The 19,079-nt window shown below is 35.0% G+C and overlaps 2 protein-coding genes and 1 pseudogene across 2 annotated transcripts; all 3 read left to right on the forward strand.

Moving 5' to 3' along the window:
* Positions 1-247: 247 nt before the first annotated feature.
* On the forward strand, positions 248-5,973 carry LOC100244003 (uncharacterized). Its single transcript, XM_002283750.4, has 12 exons — positions 248-784; positions 1,400-1,528; positions 1,721-1,813; positions 1,977-2,056; positions 2,585-2,698; positions 3,268-3,341; positions 3,866-3,942; positions 4,216-4,299; positions 4,383-4,475; positions 4,594-4,701; positions 4,781-4,849; positions 5,271-5,973. The coding sequence occupies exons 1-12, from the start codon at positions 485-487 to the stop codon at positions 5,706-5,708; spliced, it is 1,659 nt and encodes a 552-aa protein (XP_002283786.1). The 5' UTR covers positions 248-484; the 3' UTR covers positions 5,709-5,973.
* A 762-nt stretch (positions 5,974-6,735) lies between these two features.
* On the forward strand, positions 6,736-11,245 carry LOC100247333 (uncharacterized). Its single transcript, XM_002283738.5, has 5 exons — positions 6,736-7,068; positions 7,521-7,766; positions 9,542-9,620; positions 10,822-10,900; positions 10,999-11,245. The coding sequence occupies exons 1-5, from the start codon at positions 6,841-6,843 to the stop codon at positions 11,045-11,047; spliced, it is 681 nt and encodes a 226-aa protein (XP_002283774.1). The 5' UTR covers positions 6,736-6,840; the 3' UTR covers positions 11,048-11,245.
* Positions 11,246-12,946: 1,701 nt separating this feature from the next.
* On the forward strand, positions 12,947-19,034 carry LOC109121437 (probable inactive purple acid phosphatase 27; annotated as a pseudogene).
* Positions 19,035-19,079: the final 45 nt, after the last annotated feature.

The following is a 19,079-nucleotide window of genomic DNA, read 5'->3' on the forward strand; positions in this document are numbered from 1 at the left end:
TATTTATATAATTATTTTTTAAAAAATTATAAAAGAATAAATAAAATAATTAAACAATAAAATATAGAATTAGAAAACGCTATATTTTATTTTTTAAGAATAAAAAACTGATTTATGTTTTTTAGTAATTAAAAATATTTTATTTTTTTGAAAGCAGATTCCAAAGATACCCTTAGTAGTCAGGCCCAACTAAAAAATTTTACCCTGGCCGGGTCCAATAAAGGACTAGCCGGACTGATTTTGGCCCATGTTTGAGGGGCGTTTCTTGAATGGAACCATACACGCCCTTAACTCCCTTAAACCCTAACTTGGAAACGAACTTCACCTCTCCAATTTTCTGGGGAAAAACTTTTCCCTGAGACGCATCCCGTCAAGGTCCAAGGCCTTCACGTCCCATTACTTGAATCCGGAAAAAGCATCATTTTACGTATTCGGTTTTTTAATTTTATCGAGAAATCCTTTTCCCGGGATTTTGCTTAGAGAGATGCCTATGACTGGAGAAAAACCAGAGGAAGTAAAACCACTAGTGGTGGAAGGTGATGATGACGGAGAAGAAGAAGAGGAAGAGGATTCGTGGTCATCGGATTCCGAAATCGGAGAAGCCCTAGACTGGTTGGACACGAAAGATGGCAGTGAAGTTGGCGTGGATGGACCGATTAGTCTAAATTCGAGGCGTCCAAATGCTCATGGAGGGCTTCACTCTCGCATTAATGCATCGACGCTACAACCTCTCTCGAACCGGAACCAGAAGTTCTCCAATCACATCCATGCTTCACCATTGGAGGTGTGTATCTCCTTTTCGAGCGCTCTTTGTTTTCAAGAGAATGATATAGGAAATACTTTGAAGTTGAATTTATAAATCTTGAATTTTGAACATTCGAATTGTTCAGACCAATTGTAAAATCAAATCCAACTTCTTTTACTGGAGTGAAGAAGGATAAAAACACAATTCAATTCAAGAAAAGACTTAATCCGCAGTTACTTAGAAATCAAATAAAAGCTAGGATTTTGGATGACTTGAAGAGCTGATTTTATTTGCAGAGGTAATATTTAAACCCGCAATTTAAAAGCAACCTGCTTATTTAGTATGAGGAGACAGTTCTAGTTTAGACGGATTTGGAGTAGTTGGATGGTGATATTCTATAGAAAATATTCTGTGTGGTTCAGTTTTTGTTAAAAGGTATATGTTGAAGTGTTGAATCGGCTTCTAGAAGCTATGCTGAGACTGTGGGACGTGTTATGAACACATGCTTTCAAACCATTTTTGGTTGCGGGATTGTTCTTTATCTGTTATCCTAATCAGTGAAGCATTCATATTGTTAGGAGTCTTAGGACTTTGTAGTCTGTATGTGGATGTTTATGTTTTGGTTGTCTTTACCTCATTTCACTGATTGTGCAGGAGTGGGAGGGGAGGTTGAATGTTGGCATGTCAAACTCTGTGACAACTGCCATTCGTGAAAGTGTTCGAGGGATGGCCATTGGTAAAACTAAAACCACCGAGAAAGCAGACCGTGCAACTGTTGAACAGGTGACTAGCAATTTAAATTGTTTAAACTTTTGTTCTAATGAAAAATTTTCTGTTATTTTTATCGTTATAATAAGTTCCTGTGCATTTCATATTTTAAAGAAGAAAGAGTTTACAATAGGGTGTTTATATTTGGTTGGGCATGTACAAGGAATTATTCAGATCAAACATGTAAATAATTGTGTAATTTTTCAGGCTATTGATCCTAGAACTCGCATGGTTTTATTCAAAATGCTGAATCGAGGTGTGTTCCATGATATTAACGGCTGCATTTCAACTGGAAAAGAAGTACGTGGATCCTTACATCCTTCAATTTATTATCTATTATGATAGCTATAGCCTACAGCATGCTTCAATTTTGATGTTTATGAAGTCTGCATTTGTGTATTTTCTGTCCTGATCATGTGATCATTTTCTTTGTTTTCATTATTATTGTTATTTTTTTTAACAGGCAAATGTTTATCATGCCACAAAATCCGATGGTCACGAACTTGCAATTAAAGTGTACAAAACTTCTGTTCTAGTATTTAAGTAAGTTCTATGCACCTTTTAACTGGCTGTGATGGAAATTATAGTGTATACGGAGTGAATATAAGACAGTCATAAAAATACCAATGCATCCGTGTATTTTCTTGTAAACGGTTGGAAATCATGGGAACACATAACTGTCATCACCCTGTTGGGTAACATCATCATCATATAACCATCATAATTGTCATCATCATCCTCATAACCATCGTCCATCATAGTCGTCATCTCCTCCTCCTCCTCATGCTGTTGCAAAAACAAGGTGTGAACTGGAGATGTAAGCAAAAAGAATTTGTTTATAGCTGTAAAAAAATGTGTTTATATAGTTATTTTGATTGGTATTCTGGCAAGATTTCACATCCTCCTCTGGGTAGTTAACCATTTAATTAAAGGACACAATCAAAAACCTGCAAACGACCATCACCATGCAAATATCTCAATGATGCTGATATTGCAAATGATTTCCATTTTTCCAAGAGTATGTATTCTATAGCTTATAATGTGATTCGTCTTGTTTTCTAACAACTCCAGGGATAGAGATCGGTATGTACAAGGAGACTACCGTTTCAGACATGGATACTGCAAGCACAATCCTAGGAAAATGGTAAAGACATGGGCTGAGAAAGAAATGAGAAATCTTTTGAGGTAAGACTGGAATCAAGTATTTTGGATTGCCAACTAGAAGAGGGTGAAGTGTTGAGAAACAATATGTGATATTTTTTTCTGTTGCTTCTTTGATGGAAGGTTTTGGGTTCATGCTATGTGTTGGGCATTTCCCATTTGCTCTTGAGATCCCTATAGATTAACAGTTAAATAAGTTTTTTTCTTGGGATCTGTGTCTCTTTTTCAGTCTTTTTTTAGCAGGGTTGCACAAAGTGGGAGGTTGGTTTATTTAATTTTTCTATATGTGCTTGTTTGATCTTTTGTCTGTGTTTATGATGGAAGCCTTGCTTTTCAACTAAATGTCAGTTTTCCCTCAGTGTATGGCAACTAAAATTTGCAATTTTTGTAATTATTGTTTTTGGTATTTTGGAAACTCTTGGAAGGCTATGAAAATCCATGGCAGGGAATGGCATTTGTTTCCACAAGCCTCAACTTCCAACAGAGGATGAAGTTTACCTTTTGAGCATATTCTTAAGCTGTTTAGTCATACAATTGATATATATTGAGATTTAGTGCTGTAATTTGATAGTTGTCGTTGTGGGGAACTGCAGGCTAAAGGCAGCAGGAATCAGGTGCCCAACTCCGTACCTATTGAGGCTTCATGTTTTAGTCATGGAATTCATAGGTATCGAGTCTTTTTTTTTGTGCATATGTTTTTCAAGTTCTAAGATACTGCAACAGGATGGTCTTCTATGGTGGTTGGAGTCCAACCTCAAAGATCCAAGTCGTTCTGTTCTTTTGTCTTTTTTCCGAAATGCAGATTGTGATTATTCAATCAGGTTCCCACCTAGATTATCTTCTATGCAGACAAACTCAGTTGGGATCCTAATTCCCCAACTGTGCGCTAAATATATTTAAGTAGTTGTCTCAGAAGCCTTACAACTGCCTGCTATATCAATAATCTACATAGGCATTATAATTTTTCAACTTAAAACTCAGCTGAACAAAGTGCTACATGAATCCCAACTGCAGTTGTCCGCATTTCAGAAACCTTCATTTTTTATGGCATTGTAACTTTTGGAGTTTATAAACCATTTTTTCCTTCATCTGGTTTCCATTAAAAAAGTATGGAATTTGGAATTTGGAATTTTAAAAAAATGTTTTTACATCTAATTGTTGGAGTTCTCTTGGTGATTGTATTTGTCACAGGAAAGGCAGGTTGGGCTGCACCTCGTCTTAAGGATGCTGCTTTATCTCTTGACAAATTGCGTGAAGGTTATGTGGAGGTGTGCTTGGATCTCTGTAGAATATGGCCTATGTTATAATTTAATAATCATAACAATAATTTTTGTAGAGGTAAATATAATAATAATAAGAATAACAATAATAATAATGATGATAATAATAATAATAAGTCAACAACAACTACTACAATTTAGGCATGTTAAGATAGGTGCAGTGTACATAATAGTAATAGATGATTTATTGTCACTTTATTTTAGTCTATTTTAATTGTTTTAGTGATGCTTAGAAACCTTATACACACTTCTTTCCATCAGATGATTATGGCAATGCGGACGTTATATCAGAAGTGCAAACTGGTACATGGAGACCTCAGTGAATATAACATACTTTATTTTGAGGTATGCATTTATCGTTTTTCACATTGAACTGACTACACATGTATTATGGACAATCATTTATAATCTTTCCTCCTATTTGACAGGGCCACTTACATGTTATTGATGTTTCTCAAGCAGTTGATCTTGACCATCCTCATGCCCTTGACTTTCTACGTGAAGATTGTGTCCATGTTTCTGTATGTTGTTTCTCTGAGATTTCTTGGCTGGTTTCAATGTTTTCTACAATTAAAACAGTGACTGTAACTATTAAATGTGACAATTATATTGGTCATTGAAGCATTTGGTGGCATGCAGGATTTTTTTAAAAAACATGGTGTAGCTGTTATGACAATTCGAGAACTGTTTGATTTCATAGTTGATCCAACCATTACTGATGAGTCAGTGGATGATTATCTGGAACAGGTTTGTTTGGTTGTTTATGCTGCAGAATTTTGCTAGAAAACGGAAGAGATCTCCATGATAACGGCTTTAATCTTTTCAGGTTCAACAAAAGATTTTGGCAAGAGAGATATCTCCAGAGGATGAGATTGCAGATTCTGTATTTGTACAGGTAATCCCTAAAGCAGTCTTGTTCTGTTCTTGAAGGGTTGTGTCTTTTCTGGTCCAAACATAGAAGCAATTGATCCTAAGGCATAAAAACCCTATCCTATCGCTAACTTAATGATTGGGCTTTGTCTTCATCCTGGCCTTGATCATATGATCGACCGAGTTTTCAGATAAGAGAAAATAAATAGTGTTGTTTTAGAAAATATCAAAATTTAGAGTGTAAGACCATGACATATATTATAAACTCAAATCCTAACAACTTAAACTTTTAGGAAATTTGGTTATTCAATATCGTGTCAAAACAATTAGAGGTTTTGGGTTCAAGTTGTCCCTATCTGTGCTATCAAATATGTATAAATTGGGTTGCCGAAATTTTTGAAGATTTCCATAAATTTATTGTCATTTTCCCCCCATGTCTCCTCCAGTCTTTTATTCCCAAGGCACTAGAAGATGTGAAGAATGCCGAGCAGGATGTAATCCGGCTAACAAGTGGCAAGGACACTACAGACATGTACTATAAAACTATTACAGGACTCAAACAAGCTCTTTCTCTATCTCAACCTTCTCCTCCACAAACCGAGCCGCCCCTTAAAGAAAACTCCTCTCTGGATCCAACTGCTCATTCTAACTCAGGCGAAGACATAATAGAATCTGGGACAGATGGGGATGAAGAGAACTCAAGTGACACAGACAGTGGTTCCTCGTCTGAAATCGAGACACAGACCCCCACCGATAAGAAAGCTGCCCGAAAAGAGAACAAGAAGAAGGTGAAAGAAGAGAAGAGGGAAGCCCGGAAGACCAAGGTGCCAAAGGCAGTGAAGAAACGAAAGAAGAAACTGGCCAAAGCTCACAAGACCAGGTAGCCATTATCAACATCTGAGGAAAACAATTTTGCAGCAACGGATTTTACATTTTGTTTGAAGATTATATTTATAGGCTCAAAGTTATTAGAGTTTATTTATATATGTTTGTTCTGTGAGGCTGTCTCAAAAGCTCTGAAGATAGCGAACTTTTTCTTCTTTATCTTTAGATACTTTTGATCAGGATCATAAATTACAAACAAAAGAGTTTTTCATCGGATTGAAAACTCTGTATTATCAAAAGTAAGCATATTGCTTTTCTTTCAAATAGTCCAAAAGATGTATCATGGGGTAGCCATTTGCGAACTTTACCCATAAAAGATCCATGTCATCGAGGAAAGAAACCAATGCTCATTCTTAGAAGTTGAATGGTTGAGGCCTGTTTGGATTGAGTTTCAAAAGTTGAAACTCATTTTTAAGTTTAATAAGAGTTTTAAATAATTTTATTAATGGATTTATGGTTGAAAAAACCGCTTAATATGAACATCGGGATTATTTAATTTCCAATTGGAGGTTTTTTTCACTCATATGGAAAGTAATTTTATATTTGATAAAAATTGCCCTTTTAAAAATTATATTAACAACTATGATTTTTGTAACTAAATTTATAAATCAAATATTATCTCAAAATGGAAAAAGGTAAAAAGGTTTTGAAATTGAATTGTTGATTTTTAAAACATAATAGCTCTATTTTTATTTATTTTTTAAGGTATATTAATAAGATGTTTATTGAATTAAAAGAAAGAGCTTTTAACCAAATAGAACATTGACAATTATACCCTAAAGACTAGGGATCGTTTGGACGCATTTCTTGTTTTTTATTTTTAAAAATAAAAAAATGATAGTAATTTCTATAAAAATGTGATAACTCTCAAATTAATCTTAAAAATATAAAATTTTGAAAAATAATTAAAAAAAATTAAAGCTTTAAAAAGGTTTTATTTATTTTAATTTTAAAATATTTTTTAATAATCCAAGATTAATTGTGATCCAAAACACACTGTTATGATATCGACCGTTTCTCATCTAATCGACTCACCGTTCACTAAAACGACGCCGTTTCCCATATCGATATGTCTCTAGAAATCAAATCAGCGGGGGGCCGAAAATTTCCCGAGTGACATCCGTTGCGACAATGTCAGATTCCATGTCTCCCTCGCAAAATCAAAACCCTAATCACAAAGACTCGGAAGCAGTGGCTCGAGCTTGGCTCGCCACCATTCCTGAGGAGGTCAAAACCCTAACCATGGCGGAGTTCGAATCTTGGGTTCACTCCAACAACGCCTCTTTACCCCACGAAATCAGATCAATGCCTCCATCACAGCTCTATGAAATCCTTACTCAGAACTCTATGCCAACTCAGGTTTCCCCTTTGTTTCAATCTCCCTTCATAAATTGCCTTCTACTTTGCTTAGTTTGTGTTTGAAGTTGTGAAGTTTATACCTTTGGATTCCAAAAGATCTCGCTTTTATTGTGGGGGTTAATATAGGCATCCGTTTTGCGATCGGACGTGGAATTGAACTCATTAAATGCAGCTTACCACTCCATTTGGAGCCAAATCCTCGAGAATGAGGAATTTAACCAGTGGAAAGGAAGGAAGTTTTTATTCCCGTAATCTTAGCCAAGAAAACGAGGGTAAAACAAGAATGTAAATTTTGATTGTTAAGATTGAAATTCCCTTCAAATTGAGCCTGTATGGGATTTCTCTGAATCTCATCCCAATTCCTTTGGATTACAACTTAAATAATAGCATTGTTAATGGTAGATTTTCCTGAAAAAGATCATAGTATCATGTAGTGATATTTACTGTGGCAGGAAAAAGATACTAATCCAGGCGATAATCCTGCCCGATTTCAACGTACTGATCAATGGATTCCGGTTTATGCATGGTTAGAGTTATTGGACAAAGATGAGGTGGTTAAGTCCAAAGATATTTCTGACTGGCTAACTGAGAATCCCACAGTCAGAGAACAGTTGTGCTCGAGGCATTCTCGTTACCATTTGATGCACTACATTAAAAAATGTCATTTGAAGATACTCAAGAGGAGGGAGAAAAAGAAGGTACCAGTTACTTCTCATCTTAGCCATCAGTATATCCTTGAAAATTTGTTGCAAATGTAATGCTAATATGATAGCTTTAATATCGAAGAATTGTCATTTCAAGTTCTAATAATTATGTGTTCCTTGTCCATAATTTAGTAGAAATTGAGGATTGTTAATGTGGAGATCCCTTTTTGGGCTAGGTTGTTTTGATTTCAATGTTACAAATTGATTTGTATTTAATAAAGTAGGTAAGATTTGCTAATGCGGAGAATCGTTTATTGGGATTTGTTGATCATTTATTAGGTTTTTTTTTTTTGGTTGTTGTCTGCATCTTTTTAGCTTATTTCTTACCAAGCAGTTGTCATGACCATAGTTGTTAACCCATAAAACATATTGTGTATTGTTTTTCTATTTTTCTGTATTGTGTATTGTAAGTTGTTTCATACAGTGAAAAAAGAATTAAAAAAAAAAATGCGTATGTATGCATGTATATAGAAAGTATGAAGTATAGAATGTTATATAAACAGTTTTATGAAAGATAGTAGGATTTAAAGAGTTAAACTATATCATATCATATGACAACATTTAATATTAGACTTTTGAAAAGTTCAAATTAGCAAAATATGACTTTAATGTATAGATTCATCACATAATCCACAAAAATAAACTTCTTGAATTTTTAACTATGATTTTGAGTTCCAAATTCTAACTAGGCATATGCACTTATGTATGTTGTTAATTTATATATATAGCATCCTCAAAGTTCCAGCTTTTCATGTTCGTTATCATTCCTTCCCCATCGAAAAAGAAATAAAAAAAAGCTAGTATATTAGGTAAAAAAATTTATTCATTATTCACCATCATTTCTAATGTCACATTCAAACTATTCAAATGAAAATTCTTCAATCTTCATTGTAAAAATAAACTTACTTAACTTTTAATATAATATTCAATAACAAGAATGTAGCTTTTCATGTAAGATTATTTTACCTATTTCTCTTTTTTATGATCAATTTTTACTCTTTTAGTACATTTAAGCAATTAATGTGATAATTTTTTTTAACAAAAAAAAAAATTTTGATTTTTCTTAAAAATTATGGAAAATAGTTAAAGATGTATGTGTCGTTTGTATCATTATATCATGTATCATATCGTGTATCGTATATGTATCATAAGATACACTTTAAGATAAGATATGGATTGCGATACATATCAATTTCAATAAAAAAATGTATTGTATCGTTGTATTGTAAGTTTTTAACTACTATGGTCATTACCATCCTAACAAAAAGGGTTTACATGGTCATTTCATAGTATTGTTGCTACTTCTCATGTGAGTAGGTAAAAAACTTAACCCCCACCTGCATGCAAGCACACGAAATGACAACAACAATTCACAATAAATTTTGCATTTGTTATTGGAGCCACCCATTTGTAATTTGATTGCACTCTTGTAATGAATGTTTCTTTTTAGTGAAAGTAACAATGACTTATTTGTAAGCATATAAACTGGATCTGAGATGCTGGCCTAAGTGTTATGTCAACAAGCATCTAAAACATTGATATTCAATAGGGAGGCGAGTTCTACATATCAAAGCTTTTAGTAGTTCCTTAACTATTTTATTGCCTAAAAGGGTTGTCCATTTTTAAGCTTGGAATGTATTAAATATTCATGTTTAGTCTTCCTTTTAGATTAAGGTCTGCTATTAAATATGAATGGTGTACTTTGTTACATATTTCATTTGAATATTGGAAATCTACCTTTCCTAAATGTTATTGCTTTACTTGAACAGGGTTTGGATCAAGCCAGCAAAGCAACACCTTTGAAGGTTCAAAAAACTGTGGTGACAAAGCCACCAACTGCGCTTCCATGTATGCCTTGCTCTTAATGCTATTTTATTTATTTTTGTCAAGGACTTGTTTTTACCTTAAAGAGAAATGGATCTATTTCATTCTTCAATCAACAATATTTGGAGAACAAACCTATCCCACACAATAGTGGTAGTGTAGAAGATGAAGGCATAACCAAAAATGACAGTAAAACACTTCTGTTAAGGCTTGATCTTATAAAAGCAACAAAATGAATTCATTACATATGCTTGATAAATGGAATGGAATAATTTGTCTCCACAATTTTAGCAACAATTAGAGCTTAAAATTTTTTGTTTTCGCTGGCCTTTTGTGCTCTCTCTCTCTCTTGTTTTGATTTGAAAAGTTGATGGCATTTTCTTGCTCACCTCTTGGTTATGAGCAGTCCTGATTGTTTCCTTCATAGTTAGGAATAGTTCTGAAAGAGACAAAGCACGCTTAAGGAACAGAGATTTCATGGAGCCTATGCACAACGAACAACTCAAGGAGTGCACCCAATTGAAATGAAGCACAACTGAGGGTGCAATCTGCAATTTCATAAAATATTTTGACATTGGTCATGCAAACATTTGTTATATGCTTCACCAAATATGCTGAATTGAAAAAAAATTAAAGTTAAAATCATGTTGTTTTGCCATGAGCTCAAAACACAATAAATAAATAAATAAATAACAGATGAAATAAAAGATGAGGTGCACACCTTAGTAGACAAGGCTACATGTCCGGGGAGTCATTGTGGGTAGGGGCTTAGGTTATAATTTTATTAGCCAAATGGAGCACTACAGCATCTTGCTCACTTGTCATTTAATATAATCTTTTAGTTCTTGCCCCTCAAGCTGTAGCTTAATGGTAGTACCCTCAGGGAATGGACCAGGGGTCTTTATGGGAGTTACACACACACACACACACACACACACACACACACACACATATATATCTTTTAGTTCTTAGGTTGTAACCTTGTATTTGAAATCCAAATTTTATTCCATATATACCTCCTATTGTTTACTGGGGACTTTTATGGATTAAGAAACTCCATTGCTGTTGTTGCTGCTTCCAATCTTCCCTATTTTCAACCATTAAAGAAATCTTCTGCTCTTACCTGTTCAAATTGTTTTGCGAGCATGCCTACAACCTTAAGGTGAATCCTTTTTTCCTTCCAATATATGCATTCTGAGTCTATCTTCCCATATCTGTTATGCAGGGAATTCTCCGAGCAATCTACCCAAAGATAATGATGCTTACTTGGCAAAGCGAAATGAAGCTTTGCGAAAATTTGAGATGTAAGTTGTTAATCATCATCTTTTTTGTTACTTTCATTTTGTGGAATTGTATTGCTTATTATTGTGTTTGCTCACATGTCATTTAAATGCACTTTCAGTTTAGTAGAATTGGAGAAGCAGCTTTCAACCCTCTTCCCAAAGCAATGAACAGATACAATTTAACAAAGTCTCGGTTCAGCAAACCTTTCCCAGACATTAGATATGCAAACTGGCACAGACAATGCTAATCACTTTTTGGTGATGAACATCTTTTGTAATTAGCTGACGTGATAGCTGAGGATTGGAAGATAACTGTTGTTTGTTTGTGTTTATATACAAAGTGTTTTGGGAATCATTACCTGATAATTTGATTAGCATGTCCAAATATTAAGGGGAAACCCATCAAAGTAGAATGCCAACAGAAAGGCTTTCAGAAGCCCTAGTTTGAGAGTCATGATTGTGTAGATCCACAGGGAAGATTTTGCTGGAAATGGGGCTATCACTTTCCCAGGAAACTGTTGCTCTAAGAAAGAAAGAAAGATCATTGAAGCGAGTGCACCCTGGTGACAAAGTGAAGCCCACGGTATGTGTTTTTTTATGCTTAATTGGGCTTTTTTCCTCATCCTTTTTCTCCATGTCTCGTCCAAACTGATTAATTCTCTCCTCGGTTCTCACATTCACAAACACAGTCGACTTTCCCATAATTAATAATATTATTATTATTCTTATCTAACATGATCGAGATTAACTAATCCATTATGGAGATAAGACTACATCCAAAACGTATCTTTGAGATTATTGATAAAATAATTCCTCTTTTTAGTCATGATTTCACTCATTTCAATTCTCCTGTAGTCATTTTTAGTTTGAAAATTCATCACACCTTAGTTTATTTTGAGTCAACGGAGTTGTCAAGCAAGAAAAGTATTAAAATATGTATAAAAGTCTGTTTACTCAAAGTCAAAAGTCGGACAAGGAAGCAAAGTTTGAAGCACCTTGGAATATCTTCGGTATCTTTTTAGTTATAATATTGCTTTTCTTTTTTCTTTTTCTAAGCAGACTTGTAGGCACAGCAGGACTCGAAACTTCCGCTAGACAAATCTTCAACCATGTTACAGAAAAATGAATGTTGACTAGGAAACCCCCCACACCCCCCCCCCCCCACAAAAAAAAGAGTCTAATTTCATTATTGGTTTCTACTAGGATTGACGGAAGCCTGTTCGGAAGGTTATGAATTTTTTTTTTTTTTTTAATTTAAAGTTAATATAAACCCATTTCACTTATTTAAATTTAACTGTATTATATATTTGTTTATAATATAAATTTTTTTAAAATATTTATACAATTTTAATTATTTTTCAGAGCACCAAATATAAAAATTGAAAATACTTTAAATTTGGTTTTAGAAAGTAAAATATTTTATTAAACCTAATCTTAATAAATAACATTTTGAAATTATAATTATCACCTCAACTTAGAATAATAAAAAAAAAACCATTAGTTCCCACAGATCAATCCCCTCTTCTGCTCTCATTGAGAGGAAAATAATGGACAACATTATTGCGTTGTGAGAAACCGTGTCTTTAAGTGAAATCTACCTAATTATTAATCATTCCAATTTATTGACTTTTTCTCTCCCTAATTATTTTAATATTTTATATTTATTACAAATAAAAATATTTTTATATTTTTAAATACATAATAATTCAATTAAAATATCCTAAAAAAATTATTTTGATGTTTAAATGAAAGGAAAATACTGAGATCCAAGCTATTGGTATGTGTCGGGTCATTATTTGCTGATAAAAACGGATGAGATGAAATCAAAATATAAAAAAATAAGTATTATTTTAAAAAATTACTGTAAATTTTTAAAAAAATATATAAATAAATAAATAAATAAAACAACTTGGGAGTATTCAATCATACCCGAGATACGAGAATCGTTTTTCATATACTTACTTTGGGAGAAAGTTGCTTGTTGAATGGAACAGTTGCCAGTTAGTCGTTGCCGTCTCCCTCTAAAAGTCGCCAGAAAGAGAGGGAGAGAGAGTTATGGGGGGGGGGGGGGGGGGGGGGGGGGGGGCGGGGCGGGGGGCGCGGGGCGGGGGGCGCGGGGGCGCGCGCCCGTCTTCAATCTCTCCCCGAAATATCTAAAAGAAAAATATATTCGTATGAGTCCAAAGTCAACAGTGACATCTTTTGAATATACATACAGCATCTTCCCCATTTGTAAATCCCATCTGCAAGAACTCTGGGTTTTGGGAATTGGAGATGGTGGGTGTGCAGAGAATGTGGGGTGTGGTGTTTTGGACTGTGTTAAACTTCTTCTTCTCTGGTTTGGTTGATGGGTTTGTTTTAGGGGAGCAGCCACTATCGAAAATTGCTATCCACAGGATCACTCTTGGCCTTAGTAATTCGACTTCCATTAGAGCTTCTCCGATCCTCCTCGGCTCCAATGTGAGTATTTGATTTCTGGGTAACTCCGGTTTTTCCTTCATTCAACCATTTTCACAAACGGGTATCTTGCTACTTTGAATATTGGAATTCAGCTACTTGGATTTTGATTACAGGGTGAGGATACTGAATGGGTGAGTGTTGATCTTGAGCATGATAATCCATCCGTTGGTGACTGGATTGGGGTTTTTTCTCCTGCAAACTTCAAGTAACGTGCCCATCTTCAAGCTTTTTCCTTTGCTACTTGGCTATGTTTGGATCCAAAAATTTGAGGGAAATAGGAAAAATGGAAGAAAAGAAAGAAAAAGTGAATAAAAAAAAGTTGATTAATTTTTTTATATGCTATTCCGAACTCATCTAATTTATTTTAATCCTTTAATATAAATATTAAAAAAATTTAAAAATATATTAATTTTTAAAGAATTTTAATTATATTTAATTTTCTTTGATATTTTAGAAAATCATTTTCCTTAATATTCTTTACTTATTTTCCTGTAACGAAGCATAACCTTTATATATGTGATTGAATGGAGTAAAGTCATTCTTGTTTGAATATGGCAGCTCATCCACCTGTTCGCCGGAAAGCTCAGAATCAAAAGACCAGGCTCCATATATATGCTCAGCCCCAATTAAGGTGTGTAGATTGGGAGTAAGAAAGAAATTGTTGCATCATTTTGATTTGAATTTTGGTACTAAGATCATATTCAATGCCTGTATTGCAGTATAAGTTTGTGAAAGACACCGACTCAGGTTATACAAAGACAGGGAAAGCTTCTTTGAAGTTCCAAATAATCAATCAGCGGGCAGATTTCTCCTTTGTGTTATTTTCAGGCGGGTTGTCAAAAGTGGGTTCTTTACTCTATTGTCCCCTTGTGTTTGAATCATCCCCATCCTCAGGATTCATTGATGATAGCTTCCTGTTTTTGGCTTTTGTTGAAAGAAATATCGTATCGTAGGAGTTTTATTAAACATGAAAGAATTTCTTTCATAAACTAAAATAGTGTTTCTACAAGAATCAATATTTTCCTAGCTTTCATATTAAACTAGTTTTCAAGGCCAGGAATAGAAGCTCTTACTGAACTTAAAAAAATGCTTCTGGATTTTTAGAGGTCGATCCAACCAGGACCTAAGTTTCTTATGTAGTATTTTGGTTTTTCAAACACATTTATGAAACACATTTAAGAAATTAAGGATTGACATCCTAGTTCTGGAGTTCAACTCTATTGACTTGTGCTACATGGTTTTTCTTTTTAAATTGTTTTAGTCTATGACATAGTTTGATGAATTTGGGATGGTTAGACATCAAACAAATGATTGAATATTTGATGTTGCAGCCAAAACTGGTGGCAGTTTCGAACTCTGTATCATTTGCAAATCCTAAAGCCCCCCTTTATCCACGCCTTGCTCTGGGAAAGGCTTGGAATGAAGTAAGTTTATCCTAATTCATCTCTTTTGCAGGGAAAATTTTGCTACTTGGATGGTATTTTGTTTCATTAGAAAACTAGAATTGTTGACATCTAAACTTACATATACCCAGAATTGTTAGTCTCATTTTCTTGCATTTTCTGTTGTCTTACAGATGGCAGTGACATGGACAAGTGGCTATAACATAGATGAAGCCGTTCCATTTGTTGAATGGGGTCTAAAGGGAGGACATCATAAGCGCTCGCCAGCTGGAACATTGACATTTCACCAGAACAGCATGTGTGGTATGATAATCTCATCCAACCATAGTTGCTACAGTCTTTTGTTTATTGTTAAATTCAGTCTGATCATGCCAATCTTTTAAATAATTAAATTCACCATGCTTTAAGAAAACACTAGATGATGGTCCCACTTCCATTTGATTATTCACTTGCAAGTTATGCTTTTTATATCGCCTTTTTACCAGCCAGCTACATAAAAAGAGTATTCGATTGACAACTTCATTTTGGTATGAACTCACTATTTCTTTTCATTTTGAGCAACTCCTTGCTTTGCATGAAGTAGACTATTAAAAGAGAGATCAAAATTTCTTGCATAATGAAATTTAATTTTCAAAGTTGCACCAACCCAAATTCCTACTTGAGATTGTTGCTCGATTTCATTGTTTGCAAACATTTCTCATTATATTGCCCTTAATAGAGGTTGGATAGTTCACTATCCCCTCAATCTCATTCGACTACTAGAAAGGTTTGTATTTGAATAACTACATACCACAGTCAGAACAAACGCTTAAAGCTTATTTTTTGAGTACCTTCTTGGTTTGGGTCAGAGTGTACATTGATAATTATTCTTTGGCAATGATAGACTTTGTTGATTAGCTTAGTTTAAAGTAAGAAGAGGGAGCTTGTTTTTTGTTATCCTCTTCAAGCGTGCTTTTTGGGCACCGTTTGTATATGTTGTGTCCTTTGCTGCACCATTTGCTTATGTGTTATTAATATGTATAGGCTATTTGCCTATAAAAAAAAGGGGGTTTTGATGGTTAGGTTGCTTGCTTATACTCTCTGCAAACTGATTTTACTACAATCCTGTGCTCTCAATAGAGCTTTTAGATTAGCTCCACTCACTTTGAGGATCAAAAAGGGTTTTTGCATGCGTTGGTTTCAAATATAACATTACGCTCAATGGGTTAGGTCTGCATGAAACATAATGAAGTTGCGTTATTATTCTGCAGGTTCACCGGCACATACGGTTGGATGGCGTGATCCAGGTTTCATACACACAAGTTTCTTAAAGGATTTATGGCCAAATGCAAGGTATACACTTCAATTCCCTTTTTCCTGTGATAATAATGCTGAGAAATAGTAGTGATGCCTGTTCTAAGCTTGTGACAGTGGCTTTTCAGGTACAATTACAGGATGGGTCATCTCTTGTCCAATGGCTCTTATGTCTGGAGCAGGTCTTATTCATTCAGATCATCCCCATTTCCTGGACAGGACTCTTTACAGCGAGTTATAATATTTGGCGACTTGGGAAAGGTATCATCATCAACAAACAAAATTTATAAAGAACAAAAATGAAGAATATTTCTTTTCATATGCACGTAGTGTTAGGCACAAATTTGCAGTTTAGTGTCAGAGCATCTATACTTTAGGACATCTCTGAAAGCTTATTTCTCAAGAGGAGTGTAAGCCAGAGGTGTTGAGACCCAGTACATTATCGATGATGTATTGGCCTAAAGAAATAGGTAAAATGCCATTAGTCTATTGACAATACCAATTATCCCTAGCTGCCTCAAGCAAACATTCTTTCTCTATTGTTGTTTAGATCATGGAAACTCTTTAGCTTTCTGGCAAAAAATAGCCGATCAGGTTGGGTATTATCATGTTAGTTATAGGATACGCCAATAGTTAAAGTTCCTCGAAAGATGGCACTAGTACCATCAATATTAACTGCTCTTTCAAAGCTATTTAGGCTAAGCTTCTGTAATCAAAAGTAATGAGAACAAATTTCGTATATATACATGCCCTTTCCTTTCAATCTTATATTGTGCTGTAAAAGAATATGATGAGAAGCAATTCAACAGTACCTGTAAGATAAATTGAATCTTGATCATGGAGAAAGAAAGTTTCATTTCTGTTAATATCTTTCAGGCAGAGCGTGATGGTTCAAATGAATATAGTAACTATCAGCCGGGTTCACTCAACACGACAGATCAACTCATAAAGGACTTGCCCAACTTTGACATAGTTTTCCATATAGGAGACTTAACATATTCAAATGGGTACCTCTCGCAATGGGATCAGTTCACTTCACAGGTGGAGCCAATGGCGTCAACTGTACCATATATGGTTGCTAGGTTTGTGTTCTTGTTCATTACCTTTTGACATGAATTAAATTTGAGGCATTGCCTTATGCTACTGATTGAAATACGTTCCATTTGATTTCTTCTGCAGTGGTAATCATGAACGTGATTGGCCAAATTCGGGATCCTATTATGATGGGACGGACTCTGGTGGGGAATGTGGTGTGCCAGCTGAGACTACATTCTATTTTCCTGCGAAGAACAGATCTAAGTTTTGGTAAATACTTAAAAAAATTTCTTTTAGTTCTTAGGTTAAGACTTCCATTAGAGGAAACCCTACTGGCTTCTAGCTGAATTCTGCATCTGCAATAAATTTGAAATATTAGGACGGACAGAAGAAAAACGATATGGGTTTATTACTGGACAGGCCATTGAAGAAATTTCAAAGTCATCTGGCTCAAACAACTTAGTAGCCAGTGTTGGAGCTTTCAGTTGCTCACTGTGCAGCTGTTGTTTTGTTTGACTTGAAGCCTGTTGACTCCATTTTTGATACATTAGCCTAAGCTTTTGGCTTTGGATTTTTTTCTAAATACAAGATGATGTCGGTTTCACAGGTACTCGGCAGACTATGGCATGTTTCATTTTTGTGTAGCGGACACCGAAAATGACTGGCGGAAGGGAACCGAACAGTACAGGTTCCTTGAGCATTGTCTTGCATCAGTGGACAGGAGGAAACAGCCTTGGTTGATCTTTACTGGTCATCGGGTCCTTGGGTACTCCTCTGAATTTTGGTATGCCTTGGAGGGATCATATGCAGAGCCCGGGGGAAGGAAGAGCTTGCAGAAGCTTTGGCAGAAGTACAAGGTGGATATTGCATTATTTGGCCATGTCCACAACTATGAAAGAATATGCCCTATTTACCAGGTACAAATCCATAGAAACAAAACTACACCTTCTACAAACCATGATTATTCTTGCAAGTAGTCATAAAGTCTACATAGATTGTGGTTTAAGTTGCAGAGTTTGGTCAGTGGCCCTTATGGCCATTAAAATTTACAATGAGGACCACTTTTGAAACAAATGTTCAAAATGACCCCTTTATGCATTTTCGATCTAAGTATTGCCAAAAAGTTCACTGAATGCATTTCATTCATTCTGAAAGCAACTGAAAACCAGAGTTATAAAGGGTTAGAAGTTGGATTATCCCCACATCACAAATCACACAGAACCAAGAATCAATTTTCCTATCATTTGTGGCTTCATAGCCGCCATGACAGGCAAATTAGACGGTTAACTAGAGCTCTAATACCATGCAGGGTAACCAACTTAAGCCGACCAACTAGGCCCTAGATTACCTTCCCTATATATGATTAATTCTGAATTCCATGCCTTCTTAGAGAGCTTTCCAACTTCCAACTGCTATGTACAACAATTGTATCATAATCTTCTGAGTTTGGTCAAGTCGATTCTGATATCTTCCAATGTTTTATATTGATGCAGAATCGGTGTGTGAACCCTGAAAAATCTCACTACTCTGGCACAGTGAATGGGACTATCCATATCGTGGTTGGAGGGGGAGGGAGCCACTTATCCGAGTTCGCTGATGAGGTACCCAGTTGGAGTATTTACAGAGATTACGACTATGGATTTGTCAAAATGACAGCGTTCAACCACTCATCTCTTCTATTTGAGTACAAGAAGAGCAGTGATGGGAAGGTATATGATTCTTTCACAATCTCAAGGGACTAGATGTCAAGGCCTGTGTGCATGATGGCTGTGAGCCAACTACTTTGGCAAATTGATAAATAAATACTTTAAATGGTTAGAGGAAATCCTTGTGTGATTTATTATTCAATAATGTTGTAGAGCCTCTTGGCTTGTTAATGAAAAGTGTGTATAATGCTGCCGCATAGGCTTGTGAGACGAAATTATTTTTAAAAGTAATATATATTTGCTTTTTAGAATGGAAAATAATTTTCTATTGTAAAAGGCCAAAGTTGATAAATGATTTTTTAA

Source organism: Vitis vinifera, chromosome 17 (assembly GCF_030704535.1).
Source record: "Vitis vinifera cultivar Pinot Noir 40024 chromosome 17, ASM3070453v1".
Classification (NCBI taxonomy): Eukaryota; Viridiplantae; Streptophyta; class Magnoliopsida; order Vitales; family Vitaceae; genus Vitis; species Vitis vinifera.

Coding starts and splice junctions, on each gene's coding strand:
- LOC100244003 (XM_002283750.4), top strand. CDS start 485: ATGCCTATGACTGGAGAAAAACCAGAGGAAGTAAAACCACTAGTGGTG. Junction 1,814..1,976: donor GCATTTCAACTGGAAAAGAA/GTACGTGGATCC, acceptor TTTTTTTAACAG/GCAAATGTTTATCATGCCAC. Junction 4,702..4,780: donor TGGATGATTATCTGGAACAG/GTTTGTTTGGTT, acceptor TAATCTTTTCAG/GTTCAACAAAAGATTTTGGC.
- LOC100247333 (XM_002283738.5), top strand. CDS start 6,841: ATGTCAGATTCCATGTCTCCCTCGCAAAATCAAAACCCTAATCACAAA. Junction 7,069..7,520: donor AGAACTCTATGCCAACTCAG/GTTTCCCCTTTG, acceptor TTACTGTGGCAG/GAAAAAGATACTAATCCAGG. Junction 10,901..10,998: donor GCTTTGCGAAAATTTGAGAT/GTAAGTTGTTAA, acceptor ATGCACTTTCAG/TTTAGTAGAATTGGAGAAGC.